The 19,048-nt window shown below is 48.5% G+C and overlaps 1 protein-coding gene across 1 annotated transcript; it reads left to right on the forward strand.

Annotated features, from left to right (window-relative positions):
* Window positions 1-13,342: 13,342 nt before the first annotated feature.
* On the forward strand, window positions 13,343-14,935 carry SLC18A3 (solute carrier family 18 member A3; the record flags this gene model as incomplete). The annotated part of the gene is made up of 1 exon (XM_080348296.1): window positions 13,343-14,935. The coding sequence occupies one exon, from the start codon at window positions 13,343-13,345 to the stop codon at window positions 14,933-14,935; it is 1,593 nt and encodes a 530-aa protein (XP_080204422.1).
* Window positions 14,936-19,048: the final 4,113 nt, after the last annotated feature.

Raw genomic sequence — 19,048 nt, forward strand, 5'->3', positions numbered from 1 at the left:
ACAAGAGAATATGTTCATGTTACTCGGTAGAAAATGTGTTAAAAGTATTCAAGAAAACTATTAAAGAAGTTAGGTATTACGTTTTTCCAGTTTATCCAAGAGAGCAATAAACTGACTTTTAAAAAGCATCTCTGCTATTATATTTATAACCAGAAGGTGGCAATAAATTGCCACAAATCTGCTCCAAGCGTCCTTAACTGCTGCCTGCCAGAAGCAGGCAGGGAAGAGTCCTGAGCACTCCTGCGCACTACAAATCGGCCATTTAAGCTACCACTTGAGTAAACCCCCTGGAATTAGAGCAATATAGCCGATAACTAATTCATGCTACACTGGTAACAAATATGCTTTACTCCTTCCTGGCTGTTAGCCCTGTGCAACCAGCTTCTCGCATATCTGCCCTGACTTTTCTGGAAGACCACTGAAACTACAGACCCAGAAAGACCCTAGGTCCCTTAGTGCATACAACACATGTGATACTGTCTCATGTCAGCGCTGGAGCAGAACCTCAAAAACTCAGGGGAGTTTCAGAAGAACAAGTTCCCATGATCCTTAACCACTTAGATCATCTCCAATGAAAAAGTCACGTTATGGGAACTGGGGGTTTGGCTGGATCCTCTGTTAGCTTCCAGCAAGTCTGAGGGCCACGCTGCCACCTTGCCTCTTCTACAGTGTTCCCTCTCCTACAATGTTTCTGTAGAACTTCAGGGATGCATCTGTATTGATTGCCCAAGCAGAGGCTTCCCAGAGTTTACCAACAGAGAGGTTATCTCAGTAACTGGTCCACAGCCTGGAGCCCTAGCCAAGCACAATGGAAAGCATCCTGGGAGCACAGGCTCATATTGAAAGCATCTCTCAGACAGCTGAAGTTTCAGGAAGAAAAACTCACTCATGTATACCTGCACACTGACACCAAAGAGAGCCTCAGAGCCCTAAAAGTTCCCTCCACATGGTTCAGTTGAACAGGAGGTTCGATTCCCTCCTGCACTGCTCCAGATCTGCACTGTTCCCCTTGGCCCTGGGGCTGATATGCACTCCTGAGCAGTGGGACACCCTGGGGCAGGCACTGCTTTGGCTGCACCACCACCTGTCTGTCATGGATGCAGAAGAACTGCCCCATGACATATAAATAGGTCAAAGGGATGCTGGGAATATCCTAGTAAATCTGCTGTTACAGAGCATGTTCGCTTCTGCACTGTGCACAGAGTGAAATGCAAGGTGTGAGAGCAGCCCTAGAGACACACAGAGGCACAGCTTGCCTGCCTCCAAGCCACCCCTTGTTACAGCGGCAAGATTTCTAAGCAGACTGCAGCAAACAGCAGAGCAGGCAGAGGAGAGCCAGGGTCCTGCTCCCCTTGGCCAGCCACATCCCCACACCAAGTCACAGCCACACCATCCTCTGTGATGGATAGGGCTTTGCTACCACACAGCTAGCTGGCAATTAGACAGCTAATAGTAGGCAAACACGTGGTGCTCTGCCCGTGAACAGTTGCTGTCACAACAGACCCTAACATACTGACAGAAAAGAACTTTAAAACAAAAAATGTGTTGTGCTTTTTTGGTTTGTTTTGTTTTTTTTTTTACTAAGAGAGCTCAACATGATTATTTCATTTTCCATTTTTAATGAGTTAGTTGTTATTCTTTTTTAGTGAAGCCTTGTCTTACTTTATTTTAGTGTTACACTACCCCACCAAAAAAAAAGAACGCATTTAGGAGAAGAAATCGATATTTACTAAAAAGCAGAACAAAAAAAAAAGGGGGAGGAGGCGGCATGCAAAGGTACAAAATGGAAGAATCAGCATTCAGGATATTTCAACTCTAATACATGATAAGGGGAATACTGGGACTTCCTTCCTGCTGTGATTATTTCCACACAAATGGAGATTCCAGCAAGGAAGAATCCAGGTGTTGGAATTAGTCTGTATTTACAAAGAATAAGTAGCAATTCTCTCAGTAAGTTTTGAGATAAGTTCAAAGCTCATTTGTAGCTTTGCTTGGAAAAGAAATAAAGAGAAAAATGTATTTTTATTTCTGTCTTTCATATAAATAATTCAGAGATTTCTTTGTTTTGAAGAGAAGGGAGGGGCTCCAATGAGAGACACTTGGAGATCAGTTTTACCAGCATTCATGTGGCAGACCAGACAAAGATCAGTATGTGCATGCAGAGGGAAAGGAGAGAACTAAAATTCAGGGTTGGAAGAAGCTTTGCCATTTGGTTTATCAGTCATCCAGATTTAGCACAGCCACCTGACAGCACACAAATCTGCATTTCTTTTGACAGGGACTTGATGGTAGTGGAACAGAGGGGACAGACTGAGACCAGCTGGGGCATGAGTTAGATGTGGTCAAGAGCCATTCCTTGGCAGAGGTGAGCGGTGGAGTGTTTATGTATGGGCCCTATTACTGCTGCCTGAGAAAATGTAGGGTAGGGAAGGGTTTGGAGCAAACAGGCAATGGCAGGTAGCTCTGATCAAAAGCACAGTGATGCTCAGTTTGTGGCATGTGAAACTACTGAAAGATTGAGTGCTCAGAGAGACTGAGGGAAATGCAAACGGAGCCCCTGGAGAGGAACCATATTTCAGCAGGTCATGAGCAAGCCAATAATAATTTCCACTTCATTTGTATGTGTTTTAAACACACTTGGCATTACTTCAGAGACTGGGGTCAAAAGTTCAATGATTATAGATCTTTGCTAAAGGCATTATGCTAGAAGACATATCTGGATCACTGCTAGGGGAGGGTCAGAGGCAGGTTTGCACTAATCCTTACCCCTGACCTGTCCTGGTAAGGTTTCCCAGCCAAGATCCATTATATATGTAACTGCCATACTGAAAAACAGCCACAAAGCTTATCTTGTATGTTACCTCACTGCCAGGATGCTTCAAAACAGCAAACAGGAGGCAGAGCAAGTAAGGCCAGCATTCACTTGGCACCTCCTGATAGCTTTTCCATGCTGCCAGTCTTGTGGGCCAGCAAGAGCCTTCCTTTGCTTCAGACCCCCTTCAGCATGTCCTCCAAAACATGTCAGTACAGCACACACATAAATTAAATCATGTGTGTATGAGAGACAGGGGGAAATAGCCATCTTCCTTATCAGCCATCAGGGAAAGGTAGGTAGTTACAGAAGGACAAACTAGACCATCTTAAATTAGCCAGTGCCTAACACAGAATGCAAATACTCTCCCTTGCAATAAGTTGACATACTCACTCTTTCTGCCTCCACAATGGTGACGGCACTGCAGTTGAGGCCCTTGTACATGTTTCAACACCCACTGCTTTCTCACCATACAGTAAGGACACCCACTTCCCAGGTACAAACATAGCACCTGGTCTTGCGGGTATCCTTATGGGGCTTAAATGAGACCTGTTTTCTGTTAAAGAAAACTTTGGACCAGCCTCATTCCCCTGGGGGAGGTAGTAGCAGATGCCTGTTCCCAACCCTGTAGCAACCCAGCATCCCTCTGAGCACCCAAGCCCCTGGGGCAGCACCAGAAGGCACCTCCCTCACAACCACGGCCTCTCTGGAAATGGAGGACACTGCACCCTTAGCTGCTTCACTGCTTGCCCACTAATGCAGCAGCAGCAAAGCAAGTCCAGCACTAGCTGATTGGCTACGGAAACACTTAACAGACGAAGGATCAGACAGCTGATAACTTAGTTTCTTGGCAACACTGACAACATTTTAAACTCACCCTTTAAGCTTTGGTGGTCTGGTGGACTCACAAAGTCAACCTCACACACTCAGATACATGACACCACCCTTTATGGCCCAAATAGTGCCTGGCTGTTACTGCTTGGGTATAAGCTGAAAAGAAGGTGACCTGAAAGCACAGGTTTCTCTGCCTGAGGAAGATAACAGAGCTGGAGCAAAAAAAGAGTGTCAAGTACACAACCACAATGCTGAGAGTGTCCTTCTGCACCAGCTGTTGATGTTTTGGCTCTCTTGTCTTTCTCCAAAACATACCTGTGTGAGAGAGACTCTCACTACCCACTGAGTTTCACTACACAGTTTGACTTTCTTTACATGGAACTGGCAGGAAAAGGAGGAAATTTTTGTTGGTCCCAGAGGCATTACAATGACTGTTTTCCACCTCACAGAAATCTTCCAGGGAAACCTGAAGCAGACTCAGGGGACACAGAGGACCATAGGCTTACATTAACTTGCACAGTGCTTGGTTAAACTGGATTCAGGTAATGAACACTGGCTGGAGAAAACATGGGTTCATTTTCCAAGGACTCCTGAACTTTAATAGGAGCTTCCAATGCGTGCTGTAAGGGTATAAGCCTGATTGACAAACATTGTCAATTTGACTTTTCACAACTTGGGGGGAGAGCTAAGGAAAAAGGAAAATAAACCTATTTCTTTTTTAGAAACTTCCCCCCCCCCCTTTTTTTTTTGTAATTAAATTCACCATAATGACCACTGCAATCTAAATCTAATAAGAAGTCTGAGTTTCTGTTTTCCATTGGTAACCATTTGCTCTGCTTGATGTAGGCAACTCACTAAAGCATAAGAACAACATTGCAAGACAAACTCATTGAGTCAGTGGGTAAAAAGAAAAGCTTACCTATAAAGTATTACGTCACTAAAATTGATTGCACCCTATTGTTTATGCTCTGATTCCACTGGCATGAAACATATGAGATGGTTTATTTACACACACATGCAAACTCATTCACACACAGCTGCTTTCCACCTCAGAGCAATAAAAATTAATAATAAAAATAATTAAACTTCATCAGCTTTCAAGCATTTGGAAGCCATAGAGCCCCATTGCCAGATCCTCTGAAAATGTCCTAGCCTCCTCATGAGAGAGACTGGGGCTTTGTTCCCGCAGAGACTGGCTGCCAGAACTACCACAGTGCCTGGTCATCACACTCCAGCAACAGATCATTCCATGGTATCGACCCTCCTGCTCTGGGTTAATTCTTTTAATTGTCTCACCACATCTTTTCCCATTAGGCTGATGTAATTTGTTTAAGCGTACACAGATTGATTTACAACAGCACTAGGGATGTTAATCAGATGCCCACTCTCCAGTTAACACACACTGTAAGGGATGCAGGACAGCAGTCTCCTGTATGGGAGCTCTAGCCTTTTGCCTTGAAATCAAAGGCAGGCTCACAGCAAGAACAGAATTACACCACACTAAGAACAGGCAGCTTCCCCTGTCCTTGCGGGTAAGGCAAGGTCATTGCCTCCTGCTCTCAAGTGCCATCTCCTTTAAATATAGCTGCAATCAAGGAAATGGAAAATCTCTTTAAAAGTTCACTGTTAGGAACTTATTTGAGCCCACTGAAATCCCAAAACCTCCTTAGGAGGTAAAGGGTTCCCTTCACATGCAATCTCATTCGTTTCCATTTAAAGAGGCACTTCCCTTCACAGCATATGTTTCAACATTCTTTACCTCACTGCTGCATGTTCCCTGCATTTCCCTTTTACTGAAGTAACATGCACAGCCCAGAAGCCTGCATAGAATAGCCTTTTTCATACATGCAGCTTGGGTCATGCAATGCACAGAAGACACTACGCTCAGATACTATGGAGATAGTTGAAAAACAGAGCTCTCCATAGTACCAATAAATACTTGAAAACTCTTCGGAAAAAAACAGGACACTGGGAAGACCCAAGGTACTTTTCATTCTGTTGCTGTGTTCAAAATTAAACCAATGAGATATTTTCAGTAAGAATGAAGTTCATACGCAGGTGCCACCATCTCACTGGAAGTCAAAGAAAACTTGGCCCCTAACTTTGTGCTTCAGGGAAAAAAAAAATAGAAACAAAACAAACAAACAAAAACCCAAACAAACACAAAACCACAACACCACACCAACAACACACCCACACACACATCCACTGTGCCAAAGTGCTAAAGAAAACTGAAGTTCTGACAGAACCTACATAGCCAGCCACTCTCTGGGACTACAATCAGTCCCATCACATTTTGACAGCAAATCCCAGGCATTTTCCCACCAGCAAGAGAGCTCAGAGCAGGAGCTCTCTCAGCTGATTCTCTCAGGCGTTCCTCCTGCTACCCAGCTGGTCCTACCTTGGTTAGCAAACAGACTTTGTCTTCTCAGATCTGCAAATCCTCCAGAGAGCTTTCAGTACAATTTCTAAACACAAAGTTAGTGGATGTGCTGACAAATTGCAGAACTTCTTAAGAAATGTATTCTAATTACAGCCTACTCTTTTCAGATTCTAGGCAGGGAGGGGAGGAACTTACATAAAAAACTATTAAAAATCGTATAAATGATGTCTTAAACTGAGTTCCAGACCCGTCTTGGGCCCTTTAAACACAGAAGAGGGGAAGCTGATCTGGATATAACAATGATAAGAAAAGAACAAATACAACAAGGACTGGAAGTGATCAAACTGATGGCAGCAGCAGAGGCTTTGAAGAAACAAAACATTCACACAGTCAAAGCAGGGACACACTTCCAGAACTAAGCAACAATGATACACCTGCACTTCCACAGTTTTCTTATTGGACTTTTTCTGCAGCCAGGTCACAGTCAGCAATGCCTCTCCATCTGAGCCGAGCCGGCTGGAGCCTGACAGCAGCAGCCTTGCGGCCCTGAGTAGGATACATCCCCACAGCATTGGCCAGGCCAGCACACCGGCCAGCACTGCCTGCCACTCCACTGCCAAGTCCAGTGCTTGCTCAGCAAGGGTCTCCAGAAACTAGCAGTCACCCTACACGCTTCTAGCCCAGGCAGGGAGGCAATGGGAGGTTCACAGCCCCTGAAAGCCACTCAGTGCAGCCCAAGTTTCTAATGTCAAGTATCTCGTACTTACACCAGGTTCTCAGAGAACAACCTTCATGCTGAGAGCAACTCACAAAATTTTCAAACAAAGTAAGTGAGACAACTCTAGAAGTACCTTCAAGCAGTTCATGAACAAAGAGGAAAAAAAAAATTATATAATGTATTATTAAGTATGGGTCATAATTCAACTCTATTCAAAAAATATCAAAGGCTGCTTTGATAGTTTTAAAAGCACCAGTAGGAGCCCTTGCTAAGAAGAGCCCCCAGCTGACAAGGGCCACACGGACCATACGCTGCTCTGAAGCAGCACTTACAACAGAGACCCCACCAGATACTCCAAGTGACAAAAAGCACTAGGAAATAATTACTACCTTCGCTCTTCTGCCTCTACCCATGATCTATCCCAGACCTTCACTTCAACAGCAGCTTCAAACCAACACTGCTTTCTTCTATCCCAAGACTGACCTTGCCCATATTCTGAGCCCATCCTCCCTAGCAACATAAGACTGAGCCTTATACCTTCCTGAGGAACTAGCCCTGACGCACACCTAATGTCCCTTCCCAAGTTTGTGTGGATACTAATCATACACACCTGCAAATACCTACAAGATGACTTGGATCTCCACTGATTATCTATACTGCAAGAAAGGAGCATTTTCTCCCCCTTTTCTCAAGTGTTTTCAATAGTTTGAAATGCCACAGTCATTCAAAATGTTAAGGCAAAGGATGAAAGCTACAGAAATATAACTTCTTATGAACAAAAGAATACAATGACATGGGCAAGACCTGTGATAAATTCTGCCACAGCCACACCTAACATGCCTATAATGTATGCACATGAGTAAATATCTAAGGCACTGAGTAGTGTATCTAGGTTTATCTTTTCTGACTTTTGTAAGTATCATGGAAAAGTAGGATCCACTACAATACCGTGTTGTTTGTCTCCAGACACTAATGCCTATTTCATACTTTACTCAAAATTGTCTCCTTCGGAATAATTTTGTAGAAAGGCATTACAAAATTGCCAGATGCCAGAGCTTTCCTTGACAGTGAAATTTCACTTAAATACTATGAAGATACAAGATAACAGGTATCCTGTCACTGGGATATGTCACATACAATATATCCTGCAAGCATACTTTTAATTCTTTGCCAAGAGATTTGTCTCCCTATTTACATAACATATTCATATTCAATCCATTCTGCCTGGGACAATGTTGATCACTTTACAGATTACCAAACCAAAATATCTGACAGGTTATTTGAAATATCCTTCTTCTGTAGCCAGCACAAGAAGAATGCCCAGCATGCTAGAAACCTACATTTCAACTGTCAGCAAATCAGATTGCCAATCTGATACTGCTTTTCAAGCCACTGAAACTATTTGTGAGTGTGTGGAAGATGCATTTCCTGCTGTCTTAGTTCTGAGAGGCTGTTAAGCAATGAGGAGCTAATGAGGAATTGATGTGGGCTACAGCAAAGCCCCAAAAGGTGAGCAGACCACAAGTGGCCAGTGGAGAAGCATGTGAAGAATAAGTTGCATCAAAACATTTCTTTGGTTCCTGCTCCCTGCAAAACTGGATCAGAAATGAGTGCATGCACTAACTTGAGGATTTTTGGAGCAAGAATATATTCTGCATTTTTACAACTGATGAGCTGAAAAACAGGATACCTTGGGGGAGGGGGAGCGCCAATATTTTTATGGTTGCTTGGAGAACATTTTGATAGGCTTCCTCAAAAGAGCAAAGAAAGACACAATAGAATAAAACATATGTAAAATTACTAGGAACAGAAGCAGTCATTGGGAGGAGCAGGATCTTCCCAGATCTTACAGCTGCTTCTTCCATCTAAAAGATAGACACCATTTGTAGTCCTCATCTAGTCTGGGACTGACAGAGCCAATATTTGCAGGATGTAAAGAAGAGACAACTGTGGTTTAAGATGACACATACAATAGATACAGGCATAGTGGGAACAATACAGGAAGAGAAATTTCTAATTAAACATTAGGAGACTACTCAAGCTGTGAATTTTATTGGACAGCCAAGTGTGCTCCCAGGGCAGAAGTGAAAACACCATTCGCTCAGCCATTTAGAAGTAGGGACATGACTTTATTGTAGAGAATGTCCTGTACTTTCAGAGTTAGAAGATACTATAATAAGCTCTCTTTTAACTCTAACTGCACAACTGTCTATTACAACTAACAAGAACATCAGCTATTACTAGAGCTAACATAGGCTTAGACATAAACCCTTGAATTACTTTCTCACTTCTCTTTCTCATCTATTTCTCTCTCTCTAAGCATTATTGCCAGAGAGTGAAGCAGTATGAAGTATGAGTGCAACATTTAAAAAAATCATTTACCATTTCTGGGGAAAAAAGAAGTTATGACAACCATTTTTAAAGAGAAGTTTTGCTTATTTAACACAGTTTTTACAGAAAAGGACTGGCACATTTTCATGTACAGTCCCTATCCTTTGTCACACCTGTATTGGCCATGAAGTTTTGAAAGAAAATTACAACGGACACAGTCTCTCCAGAAGGCTGCACCTGGTGGCCATTAATGTCAAAAGCCCCGTTGGCTGGAAGGGCTAAGGCTTGTCCAGCTAGTGCTGCCAACCAGAGCTGCCCAGCAGGAACCTGAAGCAGGAGCAGGGGCACCAAGCCCTCCCCCCAGTGCCACTGCATGGCAGCACCAGCCTTTGGACTTGGCAGCTCCTGCCAGGACTCCTTCTTTCCTCTGCCCTCCACAGCTCTTGTGTGCCTTTGTGTGCCTCTGCCTGCATCTGTGTGTCTGTCTGTCTTGGGAACACAGATTTCAGTGCCAAACAGGAAGGGCAGGAAGCTCAACTACCATTGACATACAAGAATATGTTAATGACTGAGGCAAAATACCCAATGTTTTCTCAATAATTCTACTCATGGCAATAATTTATTGGTTTCTGTTTGACAGCCCCATAATTTTGTTCACAAAAATGCTTTTGAAATTAAGTTGTTGAAAATGGACTTTACCTTCTGTCTCCTTCCTCCACCACACTTCTAAAGATTATAACATGCTTGTCAAACTAGGTGAGCCCCTCCTATTTGGCAGGATCAGACTAGCAGGTCTTTTAATCAGAAATTAAAATTAGAAAAGAAACACATTATTACTTTAGCACTAAGTGCTAAAAAGTATTGCCATGTCCTTAAGACAACAACCTCTCTATTGTAAGTGCTTGGGCTATTAAGAAAATTAATATTTTGCAGACATGAGGAACTTTCACTCTCTGACTCATTGTGTTTGGGCTCCTCACAACAAAAAATTGTTATCCTGTGGAAGACTCCTAAGGATGCATGACTAAGTTAAGTCCATTCCTGACGGCAGAGTGCATCACAGCAGTTGTTGCTCCTCTCTCTCTCACTGTAAAATCACCCTGACACAGCATCAAAAACAACTGTCATTCCAAAGTGCAAGGACTATCAATTCAGTAGGTAGCAGGACAAGCAAGTGCATATTGTATGCAAGTCATTTTTTTCTGTTTAACTACTCGGATATTTATTTTGATGTCTGGAGATAAACTGTTCTTATTTTTCCAAAATTCTTAAGGTAGGTAGGTCTTTCTTTTAAACTAAAGGGAGTGTGACTGACTGGTCATACTAAACCCCACTTTCCCCTCACATACAACTTCAACTGACACCATCATCAGACATGTAGATTTATATGCTTATACATGTGTTATGTATTTTCTGTCATTTCTTAAACCTTGAAGATTCTAAATGTAATTTCCCTTCCTGGGCCCTGGGATTTTTTTTGACTTAAGAATAAATTCCTCTCTTTGGCAAAGCACTCATCATGAGCTGCATTTTCATTCAGCTACAGCCTCTAGAACAAAGAAAGTGGTAAGAAGTCCTGGTACAGTCAGCTCTGTTATTTATACAGACCTAGAATCTTCCTCATCTCCTTGACATTAGCAGTGGCTTTCCAAAACTGCAAGTTCTGCACTGGAGGACAAATGAAGTACATCACCTCCTCCGCATTCCTCCTCTCAAACCAAATAAGTGTCACATCTTCTGGGCTTTGGGATAAAAGTACAAAATTTTAAAAGTCATCTCACCCTGAAGTCCCTTCTCAAATACAGTTACAAGTTTTTAAGCCAAACACCAGGGAGACTTTTTTCTTTTTTTACTTTAAATTACTGTGGTTCCATCAGCTTTGACCACATTTGAAGGTACACTTTCTCCCAATTAGTTCTGTCTAGTCAAAGAAGCTCACGTAGCGATGACGCATCTCTTGCAGATAAGGGTATCCACTGATTTGATTTACTAAGAAGGCTAAATTTATTATGCAACATTTTACAAGTATAATTCTACTTCCCCTTGATGGTAATAAATTCGATATCAGCTCCCCTGAGACAAGAGAACCGGTCCCTTTATTATCCAGACATGACCCCCAGAGCCAGATTCCATTTTAGAGACGGGAAATGGCCATATCTCTGATTAAAAGGGAAACTTTAATCAAATAAAGTGCTTCATCAAGCAAGAGCCAAGATTCCAATACTCCTGACTGCAGCACAGCAATGATCCAAAGTCATATCTGCCCCCAACCCATTACTGCTTAGTGCAAACGTGATATCCATTCCAAACAAGATCGTTCAGCAGTTTCCTTATCATCCTGTGAGCTTCTCCTCCTGTGCCCACAGTTCCTTGCAGAAACACATTCTCAGGTTGCTACCACAGGGTCTGTTTGAGGAAACAGAGGAGGATAGGCTTTTTGAGTTTTTTTTCCCCAACTAAATCAACCTCTCAGGTGACAAGTAACCTGAAACATGCAGCCAAGTGCAGCAGCCATAGCTCTCAGCTCAGTACCCTTCCAATAACACTCTTCTTTCAGACACTTCCAATAACACTCTGGAATGACCTTTTGAAGTATTTTGGATACTAGCTTATTTAGAGTCCCAGGTCAAGAGCTTTGTCCCTATTGTCAGCAGTGTATTTCTGCAAGTTTACAGTGGGGTAGTAAACAAATAACGACAACACTGACAGTACGAATATCATGGGGTATTGTTATTTTAAGCATGCTTAAAGACTCCACTTCTGTGTAAGTGCAATTGGATCTGTATGCCACTCAATGCAAGGATCCATCTTAGAGCCTTTCTGGCCATCTAGGTAGTTTTCTTGCAAGATACAGCAACTGACAGATAAATCATCTCTCTTTCAGCCACAGAAGCCCAGCTATGCAAGCAAATGAAGGCACCCAAACTCCACATCTACTCAGGAACTGTTCAGTGGAGAGACCCAGTGATTTCATACAGCCTTCTGCAGAGATCTTCCTCAGATTAGGCCACGTGTCATTTCTACTACAGTGGTAATATTTACCCTTCGCTTTATGCCACGATTATCTTCCTAGTACCAAAGTCTCTGCACCGAATGAGGCCCTTTGCTCTGCAGGGCTTCCACCTGCAGGACTGATTGGGAAAATGAGGGAAGTATGTAATACCACGACACTTGAAGATTATTTCCCTGGTATTTGAGTGTTAGATGCACCCACGCACAGAGGAAAGTGGTTATTGTGCTGCTCTCTGCATTCCAATGCAGCTTCAGTGATTTCCTAAGTGGGAGCACTGCCCCGCGGTGGGAGGGGGAAAGGCTCACCCCCAGAGGAGGGGCAGGGCTTAGCCCGGCGCTGTCTAGTCCCGCTGCCGGTTAGTCCGAGCTCCACCGGGCCCGCCCTGCCGGGCCGGCTACGCCGTCGGGGGGATGTCGCAGAGCTGCGCCGGCTGTTGGCGGCCAGCCCCAGCGAGTAGCTCTCGGGTTAGACGTCGGTAGCCAGGGGGCCCCGGGCTGCGCCGAAGAGGCACAGGGCAGCCAGGGCCGACGGTTCCTTGCGGCCCCGGCGCGGGGAAAGAGGGGGCCTTTGCGGCTCGCACCACAGAGGGGCCGAGCCGGTAATCGCCGACTGCCGCAGGCGAGACGGACTGCGGACCGCTCCTCCGGGGCAATGGCGGCATAGAGCCCCCGAGGACACGGGACCGCTACCCGCAGTACCGGCGGGCGCACGTCGGACCGGTCCGCTGCCCCTGCGCTGTTCAGGCCCAGAGAGAAACGACAGAGCGAGGGCTCCGAGAGACTGCCAGGGAAGCGGGGCTCGCTTCCACAGCCGTCCGGGATCCGCGGGCAGCGTCACCGTCGGGTCCGCGAAAGCTGCCGGTGGGCCCCGGCGTTGGGGGTGGGGCCCTCTTTCCGCGCCCCCCTAGGCACACCCCCGTGGCAGGCAGGGATCGGTGGCACCCCCGTCCGGCAGCCCTCTTACCGCGGGCGGGCAGCGCTGTTGCCGCCAGCGCGGTACAGCGGGGCGGGGCGCGGAAGGCGGGAGGGGGGGCGCGGGGCCGGCGCGGTGGCGGGGGCGGGTGGGGTTTCCGTGCGCGGCGCTTATTAGTGTGGTGATGGAGGGCCGGCCCCTCGGAGCCGCCTCGGAGCGGCGGCACGGGCTGGCGGCGGCCGCCGGGAGGTGAGCGGCGGCGGCTCGAGCGGCGGAGGCGGCGGGGCCGCCCCCGCCGTGCCCCATGCGGGCGGCGGCGGGGCGGCGGCGCTGAGGGTGATGTCGGAAGCCGGGGGCGCGGACCGGGCGCGGGCCGCCGTGGCGCGGCTGTCGGAGGCGGTGGGCGAGCGGCGGCGGCGGCTGGGTACCGCGATGGGGGAGGCGCGGCGGCAGCGGCGGCTGCTGCTGGTGGTGGTGTGCGTGGCGCTGCTGCTGGACAACATGCTCTACATGGTCATCGTGCCCATCATCCCCGACTACATCGCGGCCATGCGGGGCGGGGGGAACGCCGCCGGTCCGTCCGCGCCCGCCGGGGGCAACGAGAGCGGCAGCGGTGGCGGCAACCGAAGCCTCCTGCCGGCACGGTACCCGCCGGCCACGGGGGGCAACGAAGACGTGCAGATCGGGGTGCTGTTCGCGTCCAAGGCCATGCTGCAGCTGCTGGTGAACCCGCTCAGCGGCACACTCATCGACCGCGTGGGCTACGAGGCGCCGCTGCTGGCCGGGTTGGCCGTGATGTTCCTTTCCACCGCCACCTTCGCCTTCGCGGAGAACTACGCGACGCTGTTCGCCGCGCGCAGCCTGCAGGGTCTGGGCTCGGCCTTCGCCGACACGGCCGGCATCGCGCTCATTGCCGACCGCTACGCCGAAGAGCCAGCGCGGAGCCGCGCCCTGGGCACGGCGCTGGCCTGCATCTCCTTTGGCAGCCTGGCCGCTCCCCCCTTCGGCGGCGTCCTCTACGAGTTCGCCGGCAAGCGGGTGCCCTTTCTGGTGCTGGCCTGTGTCTGCCTCCTCGACGGGCTGCTGCTGCTGGCCCTAGCGCCACCATGCGCCACCGGGGCACGGGCCAACATGCCCGTCGGCACCCCCATCCACCGCCTAATGATCGACCCCTACATCGCTGTGGTGGCGGGGGCCCTGGCCACCTGCAACATCCCCCTGGCCTTCCTGGAGCCCACCATCGCCAACTGGATGAAGGAATCTATGGGCGCCAGTGAGTGGGAGGTGGGCCTCACCTGGCTGCCCGCCTTCTTCCCCCACGTGCTGGGTGTCTACGTCACTGTCCGGTTAGCCGCTGCATACCCCCACCTCCAATGGTTTTACGGTGCCCTGGGCATGGCCATCATCGGCGCCAGCTCCTGCCTGGTACCAGCCTGCAAGAATTTTGGGCAGGTCATCATTCCCCTCTGCGGCATCTGCTTCGGCATCGCCCTGGTGGACACAGCCCTGCTGCCCACCCTGGCCTTCCTGGTAGACGTGCGCCACGTCTCTGTCTACGGCAGTGTCTATGCCATCGCAGACATCTCCTACTCTGTGGCATATGCCCTGGGACCCATTGTGGCTGGCCAGATTGTGCACACCATGGGTTTTGCACAGCTCAACTTGGGCATGGGGCTCGCCAACGTGCTTTATGCCCCTGTCCTTCTCTTCCTCAAAAATGTCTGCCAAATGAAACCCTCTCACTCAGAGAGGAACATCCTCCTTGAAGAAGGACCTAAGGGACTCTATGACACCATCAAAATGGAGGAGCGCAAAGGCATGGGCAAAAGCCTCCGGCCAGTGGGCGAAACAGAAGAGAACGGCATGGACTCCTACCGCAGAGACCTGACAGGGGTGTCTGAAGAGGATTCATCAGACTATGAGTACAGTTAGGTTTCCTGACATGGCCCAGCCCCAGGAGCAAGGAGGGGCCTGTCGGGGAGAGGGAGTGGGGGGGGACGAAAGCATTATTGCGTTATGTTTCTGTACCAATGTGCAATATATACAGTTTAACCGTTGTCATCATGTAATGGCTTTCTTCTTCTAGACTATTTTTAATTAGTATTTCCTTCAGCATTTTGGCAAGGTGGAGGCAGTGGGGAATGGGGAGACAAATCCTGAAGAAAATTATCTGAATAATCATTGGCATAAATCTGGAGGGGACCATTCAAAAACAAAACAGCAACAACAAAACACCAAACACAAAATAGAAAAACCAACAGCCTCATAGATGTGATATAATTGTGCCAAGTCTTCTGAAGCTGAAACTGTGTGTGACATACTGTATATCTATGTAAAAAAAAAAAAATACAAGAAACGCAAAAAAGTCTGTGTATAATTTTGAATAGCATATTCAGGGACTACATAAATCTTGTGTACATATACTTAGATTTTTCAGTTGGTTTCATATATTTAAGAAGAGCAACAACTATCATGACATCTTATTCTTCCTTGGAACTAAACTAAACTGTTGTACTTTTTTTCTCTTTTGTGCTGCTCTCCGGTAAGTGCAATATACTGTATTATACTGAAGTCCAAACTACAATAATACGATCTGAATAAACAGAATTGAAGGGGATTGATTGCCTTTGTTTCATTGTTGAGGGCTGCTTGAGGGAGGGAGCTGGTTATTCTCAGTGCAACCCATACAGTAACAATTCCTTGTAACACAAACCTCATCGGTTACCAAAATCACCCAGGAGAAAACCCCAGTACAAAATGTTCTCATTCATTCTTCAAAACATATGTTAACAGGTCCGAGCAAACAACATCGCACTGTGAACATGCTATCGATCGCCTAAAAACAGCTCCTCGTATTCTCACACGAATTTAATTTTAATTCTCACCGTCATGAATTTCAGTTTTTGAGTATTACATTACCAGCAGTTAGAGAGACAACACTGGAAACAGCGTTTCTTCGTTCTGAATGCCAGCCCAATTGCAACATGCACACCCATATGTAGCCGACAGGGATTAAACGAAACAAAAGATGCACGAAGTGCTTCATTCAAACCTTTGCAAAAAGTGGAAACCTTCGATCCAACCACAATGGAAGCAGTGTGCATAATTTACCCTGTAAATTTATCTTGATATAAAATAAAATCGTTTATTTAAATTCCTAGCTCATTATGAAACAAAATAAATGACTTATAACCTCAAGTGGCAGGAAAAATTACATAAACGGCCACAGCAACCATTAAAGGGCTTCTACCCGTCCCCGGGGAGCTGGGCGCCGCGAACGAAACGCGGAGAAGCCGTTCGTTGGTCCGGCTGAGCTGCGCGGGACGCGCGGCCCCGCCGCGCCGCAGCTCCGGCAAGGCGGCCGAGTCGCTGCTCAGGCGGCGCAAAACTCATTAAAACACCGCGACGGTGCTTTAGCATGGCGGGTTCGGCGAAGGAGCGATGGCCACTGCGACAGGAGCCGAATCCCGCTTCCCTAAACCGCAACGTCCCTCTTTGCGGGAAGCGGCAACAGCGGCGCCTCCTCTGGCCCACCGCCCCGGGGCCGCCCCCGCTCCTGCCCCGACACGGTCCGCTGCTGCCGCCGACTCGGGGCCGCTGCCAGCCCCAGGGCAGCTCCCGCAGAGCCCGGGCCGCTCCTGGGACTGCTGCCGCCCCGTTGCGGGCTGCCGCCTCTCCGGGCCGTGGTACCGGCCGGCGCCGCCGCCCGCCCTGCCCCACCACGGAGCTTTCCGGAGCGTCAGGTGCCCCGCGGCGACACCGCTCGACACTAGTGACAATCCCTGTAGCAACACTGGTCACCGAGAGCTGTAACCCTCAGGGGCTCCCCTTGCCGCCGCCGCGGGGGAACCTCTCGGATGACCCCGACGGCAGTAACGGCGCGGGTGAGCCCGGATCTGCTGGGGTCCTCCCTCCCGCCCCCTCGGGCACAGGTGGCACTGATGCTACCGCCAGGCACAGCCTGCCGAAGGGGCCGAAAAACGTCGGCGCGACCTGACGGCAGAGGAAGGGCGGCAGCGCCTGTTGCGCGCAGCGGGAGGGGCGGGCAGGACCGGGTCGGGCGGTGCCGGGGGCGAGGGGCGGGGAGGAGCCAGGCGGCGGCGGGGACGAGCCGCGCTCCTCACGCCCCTGCCCAGAGGGGACTTGGCCGCGGAGTAGACGGCGGTACCTTGGACAGAGCCGCCACGACGCGCGGAGCCCGCCCGGAGCCGCTCGGGAGCGGCCCGACGAGCAGGTATGGGCGGGCGGGGCAGCAAGTGCCGGGGACTAGGAGCCGCGGGCCCGGGAGCGAGGGAGCCGGGGCGGCGGGTTCCGCGGAGCAGAGCCGAGAGGGGTCCCCTCGCCAAACTTCGTGGCACCGGCTACTCCCACGGGGCCGCCCCGCTGTTGCCGCCCACAGGTCTCGTTGCGACGGCGGTTCAGGAGGGAACGGGATCCCCGGGGCTGAAGCGTGGGAAGGTCTCGGGGCGCACCGGCAGCCTCCGACGAAGCGTCAGCGCTCCCCGCCGGGCCCCGGGACTGCTGCGGCCCGCGGGAGCTCAGAGTAGGCGACAGGGCGGCTCCTGGCTTTTCTTGTCATGTCAACGGCCGCAGCAGTGAGCACTTCACACATGTATTCCTGATAACTCATGCATTCCTCTTAACTTTAAGCACGGATTCCTAAGAGCTTTAAGCTTTTCTTCCTGATAACACTGAGAGTGAGGATGAGTGGATAGAGGCTGAGTGCAATGCCCTAACAACGCTACACACAGCAAGCTGCCTCCCGAGTCCACAGTGTATGGAGAACTCAACTATAAGCACATGGGCTTATTTCAGTCCTTCTCTGCTATCTGCTAACAGAGAGATCAGTGCTTTTTGTTGTGGATTTGAGCTGCTGCTTTGAACTGTGGGGAAGGCCACCCGGCTTCGCAGCCTGCCGTGACTCACAGTCACCCTGCTAAGCTGCTCACTCCAGCCCTTCAGCTAAGCCAGCTGTAAATAAAAAGACCTAGGATTTTTTTTTCTTAATAACTTTGACAATGCACCTCACACCCATCCAAGTGAGCAACTTTGAAGTTGAACCATCTTGAATTTCTGCAGGATTTTCTCTTGTGTCAGTTTCCTTGTCCTTTATTAAGCAAATAGAGGATTGGGTGTGATGCTAAGCTGGCAGCACTCGAACCAGAGACAAAGCCTCAATTCATCCCTATGACAGAGAAAAGCACAGTTCAGGCTACTACCCGCAAACTCTTTAACACACTCATTTTACAGATATGTGAGTCTGTTACCAGTAGCATTTCCCACAGACACAGAGCCAGTATGGACTTGTAGTCAACGTGACTCCATATTGCAGTTTAACAAAAAACATAAGAAAAAAAAACCAAAAGTCCCAGTTAGAAGAACACCAGCAGGATTTTTTTCCTTTAGGGAAATACAGCTTTAGGGGCTCTAAACACAAAATGGCTGCTCTGTATTTGAACACAGGTGGGGAACTGAGGCCAGCCCATAAACAACTGGGCAAACCACAGTCTTCCAAGAGTTACAGGATGTGTTCATTATTTGTAGTGCTTTGAACCTGTGTTGCTAGGAATAGAATGCACAGCTAAGTGGTGAGACCTGTGTAGCACATGAGAGGGAGCGGAGCAGCACAGCGGGTTAATATGGCCTTTCCATGAGGGAAATAGTTTCTCACTCAGGTTGAAATCATGAGCAGATGACAGATCAACATGAGTTTGCTGTGTGGCTCACTGCAGGGCCCCAGGGACATCTCTCAATCTTATACAACCTATTTCACAGCACACAGCCCCACTGGCCGCCAGTGCAGAACAGGGAGAGGACAGGGTCGACACAGGGTGTCAGTGACCACATACACATTGGCAGAGCCACTCTGAAGCTGGAGTAGCCAAACCGATTCCTCAGGAGAGGACTAATGCACAGCTATCCCTGCCCATTGCTAACCAAAACTCTTCTTCTCACTTCCATACAGTGTAGGTTTTTATCCAAATAATTTTTAAAAGCTGTTGTAGAAATATTCAATGGCACTGAATGTATAGTCCCAAGGGTTTC

The sequence above is a fragment of the Nesoenas mayeri genome, assembly GCF_963082525.1.
Source record: "Nesoenas mayeri genome assembly, chromosome: 7".
NCBI lineage: Eukaryota > Metazoa > Chordata > Aves > Columbiformes > Columbidae > Nesoenas > Nesoenas mayeri.